Raw genomic sequence first — 12,432 nt, 5'->3', positions numbered from 1 at the left:
TCGCACTCTTTCTTCCACGGCTTCAATCAGGTGGTTCTCCACTACGCAGGTCATCCGCGATCGCTAATCACGCTCTTTTCCGCGAGTACTTATATCGCCCGCGCAATTAGAAATCGGAGTGGGCACACGAACTACAAAGGCTGCCATGGATTGTTGAGGTGGCATAATGTGAACGACTTTCGTAAACGCTGTCGCTCGAAGCCAGACTTGAAATAACATTGTGGGGAAAATTGCAGCATGATAGCTGTGCGGTACCAAGTACCTGAAAGTTCCACCGAAAGTAATGGTGCCTGTTTGTACAACAGGGTAACTGTAACTACCGGCTTGTGCCCATTGTGCCAATATCTTGCCGACTGCCGCCCTTTTCTTTGCCTCGAGTTTGTAGGGCGCCCAGTTGCAGTCGTCTGCTCAACCTTGGTCAACACGTCTGTGCGGTGAACTAGTACCACATGGAGATTCCTTTGCTAAGTGGAGCATGCTATCGGGCTGTGTGGGTGAAGCACGTTGACTGACGCTTCCTCTGTGACCCCTTTGGTTTCTGACGAGCACCTCGGCCTACCGTTGGCACTCGGACTCTCGTATGATAAAGCCCCTGATGCCGTCGAAGGAGATGCCCTCGAGCATTGAGACGCGAACCTTGAACTTTGATGACGTCATGGAGTAAGCATGAACAGTCGACTGTATTCGAAACGAATGTAGAAGTGAAGCTTGTGTTCCCACGATGGGGCCTGCAGCTTAGAAACCTTTCCGCCAAGAGCCATTCTTCCTGGGTCCAGTACACGACATTTCCTGGGTGTCGTTAACTGTTCATCGTACGACATACACTGGCCAGCTATTGCAGCAAGGCATTTGGCACCGCTTCCCACTCAGCTGCAGGCTCTTTTCCCATGGTATGTTTCTGAAATTGAGTGTTACTTGGCTGGTATCAGCAAATAAGAATAATTGGTGCTGACGGGGAATCTGGGACAAATGCCATCGTGATCATGTCATTGCCCAAGACTAAGGCATGTTGGTAGTCTCCAATTTGTATAAAAATATATATTACCTGTGGCGAAGTTGAGGAGGGGTGGGGAGAGTGGGAGGAAGAGGTAGAGGAGGAGGTATTTGTGATGGGGGGGAGGGGGAGGGAGAAGGGGGTGGAGTAGGCCTGGTGGACATTGGAGGACAGGGGGAATTTGAAGGATGGGTGGTTCTTAATTAACAAGCTTCTTCTTCTGCAAATAAGAAAGCTTCTTACCCCTTCCTCCCTCTCCCCTCTACCCTAAATACTATGAGCAGAAGCCAAAGTGCCTAGCTCGAGAGGTGTCCAGAGACGTGATCTCTCATTTGAGATTGTTTATCCACCCATTGTTTGAATTGAAGAAGCATCATGTCCTTGATTCGCCGATTGAATTCGTTACACGTCCGCTGGCGTTCGGCTCCGGCTAAATTCAGAGTCCTACGGCCTCGAACGGCCAGCTTGGACGGCATAAGAAAAGAAAAAATCTGTTTCCACAGGAAATCAAGTTGTGGTCGCTTGGATGTCGGGATCAGAAATTAGGGAACAACATATTTGTGCTGAGTGCGTTAGGGGATTTGTACGAGATATAATCAAGAAAATGACAGACATTTGTTGGAACAAATTTGGATGCTGCGATTGAAATCAAGAATATGAACCGCTTTTTAAGGCCATTTTTCCCCGCAGAGGTTGGCTTTTTTGGGCACCGTGGTCCCCTTTTTGAAGCAATGTTTTACGGCCGGATGCTCTTCCTGCCGCCAACCCTGTTAGTCGCCTCTTGCGACACACAGGGAATTACCAGTGAACTGGTGCTCAATTTGCCGACCTCGGAAGGATGACGGGCTGAGTCAACCCCCCTGGCGTTAATTCAGCGATCGACCGGGATTCGAACTCAGGATCCCAAGCCGGCACCCTAACCGCTAATCCAACACCAGGCTTAATGAAATCAAGAATATGAACGATCGAAAAGGTACATGACACCTGTGACAAAACATTAAGAATGAAAACCAGAATTTACAAACTGACATCATGAGTAGTTACACGTTTGCGGAGTATCGTAGATGGGATGCACTGCGTCACGTTATGATGCTATGGATGAATATTTAGCATCCGAGCGCTGACGATGGATGGCTAATAGGATGGTGGTCCGGAATCCCAGCGCTCGACATGAACTTCGTCGAAAACTCAACGTTTGAGTTTTTTTCATGACGACACGCATGGCCGCACTCTTATTACCGAGTTCGCCTCCAGATTTTGAGTCCTGTATTCTCCGCTTTCGATCGACTTGTTGCTTCCGCGCAAAGATGTGCAGCCTCGCGGTGCAGAACTTTTGGAGCAGTTTGTCCTTCATATCATGGCAAGACGGAATAGGAACGTCGCAAATCGCAAGCGAGGGCATCAGCTTGCTCAACGAGTTTCACAAATAAGTTATTCCCTTTCAGCTGCCCTTTGACCTCTCTCAAGTCACGCTCTCCAGTGATTTGGAGTTTCATTCCTATGTCCGAGCAATGGGTGAGACAGACTTCCTTATATTCCTTGAGCACAGTCAGAGCTGTTCAAATTGGGGGAGCGATCGGCCAATCACAGCGCTCCATGGAGAGAACAATAGATTTTCAGACTCTCTTCATATACGGTACTGTCGGTCGGTAAGTGAGAGCTGTGACTCCACACCATCTTTACAATTTTCAACAAACCCTCCTCTTTCTGCCCGTGCAAACCCTGTTTTACGGCTGCGGTGGTTTCTCTGGTCTTCATTGCGCATGTCAATCGGCTATTGTTGTCCTGATTTGCTCGTTTATCTTTTTATTGTTTTCTGGGCTTTCCTTCGTCGCTTCGCTGGCTGGTTTAATCAAAAGGGAGCGAGTTGCACTTCACAAACGTATTGCATGTCTATCTGAGAGGCTCAATGAGAATGTAAAATGAAGTGTAACGCGCAAACACATTATCTTTAATACGTTGTCATCGTCATGGCTGTTGTTGTTGTTGTTTGTGTGTTCCTTACATGTATTTATATATTTTTTCTATTGCTTCGAGAAGTATTACTACATTTTAATTTTTGTGCTCCTTCTGTGTCCGTCACACTTTATTTTTAAAGGGTTCCTGCTGTTGTACCATTTGGAACCGCTGCGTTAACCTCACATTCCAGCTTCTTCTTCTTCTTCCATTCTGGAAAGACGCGCTTTTAAAACGGGCATCTTTATGATTAAACGGACTGACAAATTTTTGTTCCAAGTAAATTGAATACTAGCTTTCCATTGGTACTATTTTTAGTTTTGTGCAACAGCGTGGACCCTTTGGCATAAAGCGTGACGGACGCTTCTCCGAGAGGATGTGAATTTAATATGAAAGCAAACCGTATTGCCTTGTAAAAACAGGAACACGTTTTGATATTTTTTTTCAGGCTGGGATCAAATCCAGACCATCGATTCGCTACTTAGGAAAGGAGGTTACAAAGCTCCCATCACCTGTGAATTCAGGAAATCTATAAAACTTACAAGGTGAGCAAGCAACGGATACCCGGGACAACTTCACTGCGTGCCCGTTTTGTGAGGCATTCGACCACTTCCCATTTATTGACACCTACTGTTTCCATCCGGTCATTTTCCAGGTATCGAAGCGAGAAGGTGACTGTGAGCTACTCGGAATACCTGGCCACTCGCCAGCATTGTTTGCACAACGGCATCGGCCTACCACCCCCGCCGTACAACCACTGCTCCTGACCCCGCGCCATCGCACGGGCTACTGTCACGCCGGGTCATCCTCATTCTCGTCCTCATCATTATCCTCCTCATCCTCCTCCCCTCATTCTCCTTCATCTGGATTGCCCTCCATCGCTCCTTTCATCCTCCACTGCTCCCTTGGCCTCACGGCCTACCTGCCTGTATCACACTAACTCCTCCTGGTCCTCATTCGGGCAGGCTGGGCTGGGGCCGTGGGCCCGGAATGGGGTGAGGAACGGGGGACACACGTGAACTCGGCACTCTTCTGTGGTTAGAGCTGTAACGATGTGGACATGACTTCCATGAGGGAAAATGCAGTTAACCCTTTGTAAGAAAATGCCAACACTGGTTTAGGAGGATAATTGTGATCCTTGGGATGGAGAAAAGGCCTGATGGGTGATGAAGTAGGAAGTGGGTTTTTGGGGGTGGAAGGCTGTGAAAGATGAACATGTTGAAAAGGGTTCGAGAGAGTTGTGGAGGAAAACAAAAATGGGAGTGATCATGCCCCCTAACAATCCCTCTCCCCCGCACCCTACACCCCACACCTGAGCTTTCAACTTAGGTGAGGGATGAGGGCTTGCTACATATTTCTCCCAACTTTTGTAGCCCGTATGTGTACATATATACATATGATATACGTATATATTATATAAGAATAACATGATAATATGCAAATGCCTGAATTCCCCAGGCACCGATTGAAACTTGGCGCTGCGCGTCACATCTCAGCAGCACCACAAAGCCATCAGCATTCCATCGAAACCGCAGCTTTTTCCATCTTTTGTCCGTCTCCCTCGATGTCTGTTTATTTCGCTCTTTGCATTTGCCTTCCCTCTTTGGATCGTCCAGCGCCGCATCCCCCAATCTTGCCTCCTTCCCTTTAGAAGCCTTCCTATTCCCCATTATTTAATTCAAGGGCTCGAGGAAATTGCACACGCTAACAAAATTCGTTTTGAACAGTTTTAGGACTTCCATTTAGCTCGTGTTGGTTTCATCTGGTCCCGTGCCTCTGCTAGGCCGTGAGGTGCGAGATTCCCCTACTTTTCATAAGAGGACGGGAGGAAGATGGTTTCGCCCCTTTCACATGCTCGTGAGTCCTCTTCGCGTCGACGGCACAAACTCCCAATCTCGGAGGCCAACATTTTGAATTCGGAGTTCCTCGTGCTTGCAGTGCTCGTTGTACGGTCTCGATTTGCGAGAAAACGGAATTGTAGGAAATTTGGACTAATCCAAATGAAAAGCCCAAATTCCCATAAACCTACCAGGACTTCTGTTGTAGTTTTTTTTTTTAATGTTCTTTTTTTATTATGAATCGAGGATTGCATTATGTTGCCTCGAAACGATGTAATGTCTAATTCAAGATCAGGAAATTTCTAAAAGATTGCGACCCGTTCAAAATTTCAGCCGTTTTGTCAATCTGGAGACAGAACTTTTGTGAGGCCATTTGCCCTTTGCCTTTCGCTCACAGCCCTCGCTTTCGTCCCATCATCCTCCCCTGCCTTCCGATTGCACTGCCCACGCTGCTCGATGTCCGACGACGTGAGATCAAAAAGCCTTTTAATTTTTCCCCGAGATCTTCAACCGACGAATCCCACAGCTAATTTTTTTTTTAAGCGGACTTTGTCACTAACATGATCTTGGCGTTTTTATTTATTTTATTATTAAAAATTTTTTGGACACCTCGGCTAATTCAATTTCCTGAAATTATTCCTTTCCTCCTTCAAACTTTTTTTTTTGCACTCGACGCTTATCCCGCGCACATCACATGGTCGCCGACAGCAGCTGTGACCCTCATGTTTATTTTATTCTCAACACTTCTCCCCGTCTTTTTTTCGCCTTTGTTCCCTTTCCCCATTGCCCGGCCCTTGCAAACTTGAACTATGGTGCTATCAGACCGAGTTGGTTAATCGGGCCAGTTCCGACGGCCCTTGACAGAGCGTAGAATGTTTTGCGTAATTATGCAGATGTACAATGTGCTAGGCCTGTAGCTGTCGGTGTTCACACTCATTTATTCCACTTCCAGTGGGGAATTTTTTTTTTTTTTTTTTTTTTTTAAGCAACAGGTGGTGGTGGTGGTGGTGGTGACTGTGGTGGTGTAACGATTATGTTGAAGCAGGCCCCATCAGCCCTTAAATCCTGGAATGACGCTACACCGTCTTTGTCCTTGTGTGCTTCCCATTTGTTGCCTGGCTGGGATTCGCTCGTCCTGGGTTTTTTTTTGCCGTCACGAGTCAGAAATGCGGAGTGTGGCCGAAACTTAAATTGGAGAAAAGAATTCGCTTTGCCGTTCTCTTCGCCACCATCTTTAAGTGACCGCTAAATCTCACGGGCCGAGGCTTGCGCTCATCTGACGAGAGAAGCCGGCGGCTTCACCAAGACCTCGACTCTTCCATTTCTCACGTCTGTTTTTGTTCATTCTTTTAAAAATTTTTTGCGGTTCAACTGTTTGGGATGTCGTGTGAGAGGCGTAGGATCCAGCCTTTCTTTTCCTTCTGGTCTCGAGAAGCACAACAAGGGCTGTACAAGGAGAACGACCACAAATTTCCCGCAAATCTTAACGGCCCGACGTCACCGCCCGCTCGGTAGCAGCGTGACCGAAAGGTGAATTTCTTCTTTTGGAGTGAAGGAGAGCCATTACGGTCATTGCTGAAAAGGAAACTTAATTGTGGCTTATCTCCACGAGACTTATGATACATAAGACTATTTTTTAGATTTTTTTTCTTTTTTCCTTGTCGAATAATTTGATCCAAAAGAGTGTGGACGGACGCAGGCGAGCGTGATATCCGTGGTCGCTGCCACATAGATATTTGTTTTATTTTCGTGATGACTTTTTACCATTATACTTAAAAAAAACATTTTTATATTGCAGGGAAGATGTACTTTGGCGGTTGTTCGAATCTACCTGCTGACTTAGCAATAGTTAAAAAAAAAAAACATGTCCGCAGCAAAAGCGGACATCATCCCTAGGTTCAGGAGTCCAATGTGTAATGTCCGTTTGTTGCATTAAGAAACACCTCGACATGGCCTTTGACTTGACACAGCAGACACTTTGATGACTGAATGCACCAAAGTTTGAGGAAATGCTGTTGAAGAGTAGAACGGGGGAGAGAGACAGAGGAGCGGAGGTGTAACTGTGGTGGCAGAAACATGTTTGTCCGATTTGTTATTTTGTTTATGGAGAATTTTTCCTCTCAATAAATGGTTGAGGTTTCTAATTGACGCCTACCTTGTATCTTCTCACTGACCCGCGTCGCTTGGGTTTGAATCCCGGCCTAGCTATGAACTACCGTCCTGGTAATTTGCACGCAGGGCTTGGCATCGGTGTGCCCCGTCCCTCGGACGGACGTTAAACGGGGCGTCCCGTCTGCCAGCATTAGTCGGTGGACGTTGAAGATCGCACGGTGTCCATCACCGAGTAGGCGAGCTATCGCCGGCACCCTGAACAAATTTACAAATTGCTGCTCCAACCGAAAGGGGGCACCGCATCAACAGTAGCAGCCGCGCTCCCAGCAATGATGCAAATCAGTCGTCACGTGTTGCATCGGAAAAAAGAAGAAGCATCGTCACCAAACTTCAATGATTTTGCTTGTCACTATTAAACAAAAAGCATTTGTACAATTTTGTAATTGGTTAAAACTGTAACAAATTCAATCTTTATTACTCTCACTTTGCAAGCTGCCTTGGTTCATGCGTGATGAATGCACAATATCATGCATTTTGCCATCATAAACGGAGACCTCAATTTCTTTAACACAAAAACATTTTCCTCCTCCATCCTTCACTCCTCCACACCCTCTCCCTCCTCCACGCCCCCTCCTCCACACTCCTCCCTCCTCCATACACCTCCCCCTCCACACCCTCTCCCTCCATTCCTCTATCCTCCACACCCTCTCCCTCCATTCCTCTCCTCCACACCATCTCCCTCCATTCCACTCCTCTACACCCTCTACCTGATCCTCTACTCTACACACTCTACACCCTCTATCCGCCCGCTCTCACCCGCCCACTCCCAACCTCGCTCTCACTCCCAACCTCGCCTCTCTCCTCCACACCCTCTCCCTCCATTCCTCTCTCCTTCACACCCTCTTCCTCCATTCCTCCCCACACTCACCTGCCTCCCCTCCTCCTCTCCACTCACTCCTCCTGTTTCACCCTCACTTTTCCCTTGCCATTCACAAACACTTCTTCACCATTTGAAACCGAGTAGTTGATCTCTGTAACATTCACCTCCTCCCTCTCTGCAAGCATTTTCAAACAAACCCACCCTTTTGTGATCACTTTATTTTTAAAGGTCCCTTGAACTCTTTCAGCCCTTCTGGCCAAAAAAAATCTCCACGTACAAAAAGAGCACCAACAGTAAAAAATATTGTGTGTGTGTCCGTCCGGCCGTCCACGTTCTCTCCCTCTCTCATTATGGACGTAAGGTTTGACGGAGGCCGTCCAGCTGATGATCAAGATTGCCATAAGCTCAAACCGGACACTCAATATGAATGAATTCCTCAGATCTCTTCAGAATAAGGCTTATTTTTGAACAGGCATCTCCTGTAATCTCTTATTTTTTACTGTTTTTAAAACACACATATGCTGAATTATCATACCGTGTGTATCGTATGAGTGTTATGCTTGCAGAGTTTGGTGATGTTACGCCAATAGTGAGGGAGAGGTGATAGGAGACAACTCTTGGTAGCCCCTTCTCAAATGCCACAAGTCTGACTCATCTGATGGGTTGAGGGCAGTGAAGATGGGATGTGAAAAATAACCAAACAAGGAACAGAATCGATTGCATTCTCACCCACTCACCCACCTTCGCTCACTCTCACCCACCCACCCACCCTCTCTCTCTCACTCACCCGCCCTCGCTCTCTCCCGCCCACTCCCAACCTCGCTCTCACCCTCCCGCTCCCAACCTCGCTCTCACCCACCTGCTCTCTCCCGCCCACTCCCAACCTCGCTCTCACCCTCCCGCTCACTCCCAACCTCGCTCTCACCCTCCCGCTCACTCCCAACCTCGCTCTCACCCGCCCACTCCCAACCTCGCTCACCCGCCCACTCCCAACCTCGCTCTCACCCGCCCACTCCCAACCTCGCTCTCACCCGCCCACTCCCAACCTCGCTCTCACCCGCCCACTCCCAACCTCGCTCACCCGCGCACTCCCAACCTCGCTCTCACCCGCGCACTCCCAACCTCGCTCTCACCCGCCCGCTCTCACCCGCCCACTCCCAACCTCGCTCTCACTCCCAACCTCGCTCTCACTCCCAACCTCGCTCTCACCTGCTCACTCCCAACCTCGCTCTCACCTGCCCACTCTCACCCGCCCACTCCCAACCTCGCTCTCACCCGCCCACTCCCAACCTCGCTCTCACCCGCCCACTCCTAACCTCGCTCTCACCCGCTCACTCCCAACCTCGCTCTCACCTGCCCGCTGTCTCCCAACCTCGCTCACCCGCTCACTCCCAACCTCGCTCTCACTCCCAACCTCGCTCTCTCCCAACCTCGCTCTCACCCACCCTCACTCTCACCCGCCCGCTGTGTCCCAACCTCGCTCACCCACCCGCTCTCCCGCCCACTCCCAACCTCGCTCTCACCCGCCCACTCCCAACCTCGCTCTCACCCGCCCACTCCCAACCTCGCTCTCACCCGCCCACTCCCAACCTCGCTCTCACCCGCCCACTCCCAACCTCGCTCTCTCCCGCCCACTCAGTCTCACCCGCCCCCGCTGCCACCCGCCCTGTACAAGTCACATGAGCAGTGATGTGATCTGGTATGAAAATTTCATTGGTGAAAACAAAAGGTGCTCCATGCTCGGCTTTCAGTGCAAGCATCGATATAAAGATGGCGGACAAACCGATACGATATACAGTGAACGAGTAGCTTCGTATTCCACCGCTGCACACTATTCCTGCGGATCGAGGGATCATGCTTCATTCCAATGGAGTGAAAAACTTTTGCTTTCCTCCCCAATCGTTCTTATAAACCGTCATCCTGGTGTTTCGCGGGCGGGTTCATCTCTGTGCCGTCCCTTGGATGGCCGTCATACTGGATGTTCCATCTGTTGGCACTGGTGGAGGTTGAGGGTCCATTGCGAAGAATTGGCAAATTATCTGCGATATTCCAAACGACTGAACCCTCAGTCGAGTTGTCGCCTATGGCGAGCATAGTCCATTAATGAAATTCCCATTAGGAAAACAAATAAATAAATAATCAAATCAACTCCTGCATTACCTGGATATCGATGGAAAACATTCATAGTGGAAGCACGCTGTAAGTGCGATGGGATTGAAAACATGACCAATTTAATCCAAGTTGGAACTTGGAAACCAGCTTGTTCGGGAATTTAATCCAAGCACGCTGCCTTCCAAGATGTGCTCCACCGGCGGAGGTTCGCCGAGGATTCTTTTTCCCATCAACACCAATGTTTAATTCCCGACCGACCAACGTTTCCTCGTGTCCCTCTCTCCCACGACCACCGCCGAAAGGCCATGATGCAAAGCTGCTCATTTGTCGATTCAAGATGATGGGGAAGTGCTACCAACAATAAAATGGTGATGCCGACTGGATGATGCCAACATTCCAAATGCATTTGGAATGGGACGCCATGAAGCAATTTGGAACATCGTCGACCCGGGTCCACCTGAGATTCCCCCTCGTGCACAAGCGATGACTTGGGAAACAGGTGGGGAAAATAATGCCATTGCAAAAATTGTGTGACGACAGCACGGCAATCCCGTTTAATTCCTACGGGGACGTGTCCGTTACGAGCACAGTCGGGACCGTGTAACAATGCAGGAAAAAAAACAAAAAGTGTCCAGTTCCAAACAAACTCTACCAAATACGTTTGCAAAGCATTAAAAAGATTCTGTCGAGTGCAAGAAACGTTTTCTTATGTTTAAAAATCAAAACGAAAAAAACGTTCTTATTTTTAAAAATCAAAACCAAAAAACGTTTTCTCATTTAAAAAAATCAAAACACGTTTTCTTTTTAAAAATCAAAACCAGAAAACGTTTTCTCATTTTTAAAAATCAAAACCAAAACACGTTTTCTTTTTAAAAATCAAAACAAAAAAACGTTTTCTTATTTAAAAAAATCAAAACCAAAAAACGTTTTCTTATTTAAAAAAATCAAAACCAAAAAACGTTTTCTTTTTAAAAATCAAAACCAAAAAGCATTTTCTTATTTAAAAAAATGAAAACAAAAAACGTTTTCTTTTTTAAAATCAAAACAAAAAACCTTTTCTTATTTTTAAAAATCAAAATCAAAAAACGTTTTCTTATTTTTAAAAATGAACCAAAAAACGTTTTCTCATTTTTAAAAATCAAAACCAAAAAAACGTTTTCTTATTTAAAAAAATCAAAACCATAAAACGTTTTCTTATTTTTTAAAATCAAAACCAAAAAATGTTTTCTTATTTTTAAAAATCAAAACCAGAAAACGTATACTCCAGGAGATTACACGGTCTGGGGCAATATTGAAAAGAAAAAAAAACAAGGATAACTAGAACGGCACCTCCGCCAGGCTGAAAAGGTTACGTTTTGTATCCTGCTGATCCCGATCTGGATCCGAACCTGAACCAAAATCGAATCGGCTTCTTCTTGTCGCCAACTGATCCACATAGTTTTGTTGTAACTTGTGCACAACGTTTTTGAAATATCCTGCTGTATATCGTTTTTGGCCCTATCGCTCAATGGTGAAGAATCAGTTAAAGAAAAATAAAAAAATATTGGATCTGGATTTGGATCTTCAACAAAATCAAAATCGAATCACAACCAAAGTCTCCAAAAAGTTTCAGCCAAATCCGACCACAACGTTTTTGAAATATCCTGCTGTATATCATTTTTTGCTCCATCTCTCAATGGTGAAGAATCACTTTAAAAAAAAAAAAAAAATCTCAGATCCGGATTTTCACCAAAATCGAATAAATTCGCTCTTGTCCAGGAAGTTTTGTCCACACAACCTGTCCAGGAAGTTTTGTCCAAATCCCTCCACAACTTTTTGAGATGTCACGCTATATGTTGGTTTTAGCCTTATTGCTCAATGGTGACGAATCGCTTAAAAATTCTCAGACCCAGATCTTCAGCAAAATCGAATCATTTGATCCATGTCACATACCCAAACTCCACGAAATTTCAGCTGAATCCGTCCAAAACTTTGAGATAGCCTGTTAACAGACAGATGAAAAAATCGGTCAGAGACCGAGGACTTGCCGGAATGTACTTTTTTATCGGCCATTCTGGACAAATATGGTGGCCGAACCACGTGACCGATGACGTCATCATTAACATATTTTCTTCCCCATGGAGAGTTCTTTACAATGAGCCATGTCTCAATTTTTTCTGTTCAGCACTTTCAGAGATATAGAGGTGCAAAGTTTTTCGGTTTTTCCAAGATGGCGGCCGAACCATGTGACTGATGACATCATCATTAACATATTTTATTCCCCATGGAGAGTTCTTTACAATGAGCCATGTCTCAATTTTTTCTGTTCAGCACTTTCAGAGATATAGAGGTGCAAAGTTTTTCCAAGATGACGGCCGAACCACGTGACCGGTGACGTCATCAATTGGGCACAGTCTATTCCCGGGCAAGACCAATATGTGTGCAAAGTTTGGCGATTCTACGTGCAACGGTGTAGACATAGTGCTGCAAACAGACAAACAGACAAACGAACAGATCAACATACTTGCCGGAATCTTTTCCGGCAAGTAACAAACAAATGA

At 46.5% G+C, this 12,432-nt stretch overlaps 2 protein-coding genes across 4 annotated transcripts in view; one reads left to right on the top strand and one right to left on the bottom strand.

Annotated features, from left to right (window-relative positions):
* AMMECR1 (AMMECR nuclear protein 1) overlaps positions 1–6,932 on the top strand; it is a 175,225-nt gene extending 168,293 nt beyond the window's left edge. For 2 of the 3 annotated variants that reach the window (XM_068116860.2, XM_068116861.2), the window contains exons 6-7: positions 3,399–3,495; positions 3,606–6,932. In XM_068116860.2, coding sequence (XP_067972961.1) covers positions 3,399–3,495; positions 3,606–3,717 — 209 coding nt within the window. In that variant the 3' untranslated portion in view covers positions 3,718–6,932. The remainder of the gene's footprint in view (positions 1–3,398; positions 3,496–3,605) is intronic. The other variant, XR_010984488.2, reaches the window with a different exon arrangement.
* A 3,101-nt stretch (positions 6,933–10,033) lies between these two features.
* The window catches only part of TMEM164 (transmembrane protein 164), a 37,933-nt gene continuing 35,534 nt past the window's right edge, over positions 10,034–12,432 (bottom strand). The window contains exon 8 of the mRNA XM_068116866.2: positions 10,034–10,379. The gene's annotated coding sequence lies outside the window, so the exon portion shown is untranslated. The remainder of the gene's footprint in view (positions 10,380–12,432) is intronic.

Source organism: Myxine glutinosa, chromosome 5 (genome assembly GCF_964187855.1).
Source record: "Myxine glutinosa chromosome 5, kmMyxGlut1.1, whole genome shotgun sequence".
NCBI classification, from domain to species: Eukaryota; Metazoa; Chordata; class Myxini; order Myxiniformes; family Myxinidae; genus Myxine; species Myxine glutinosa.
Note: the sequence above shows the minus strand (reverse complement) of the source record. Positions and strands in the feature narration are given on the sequence as shown.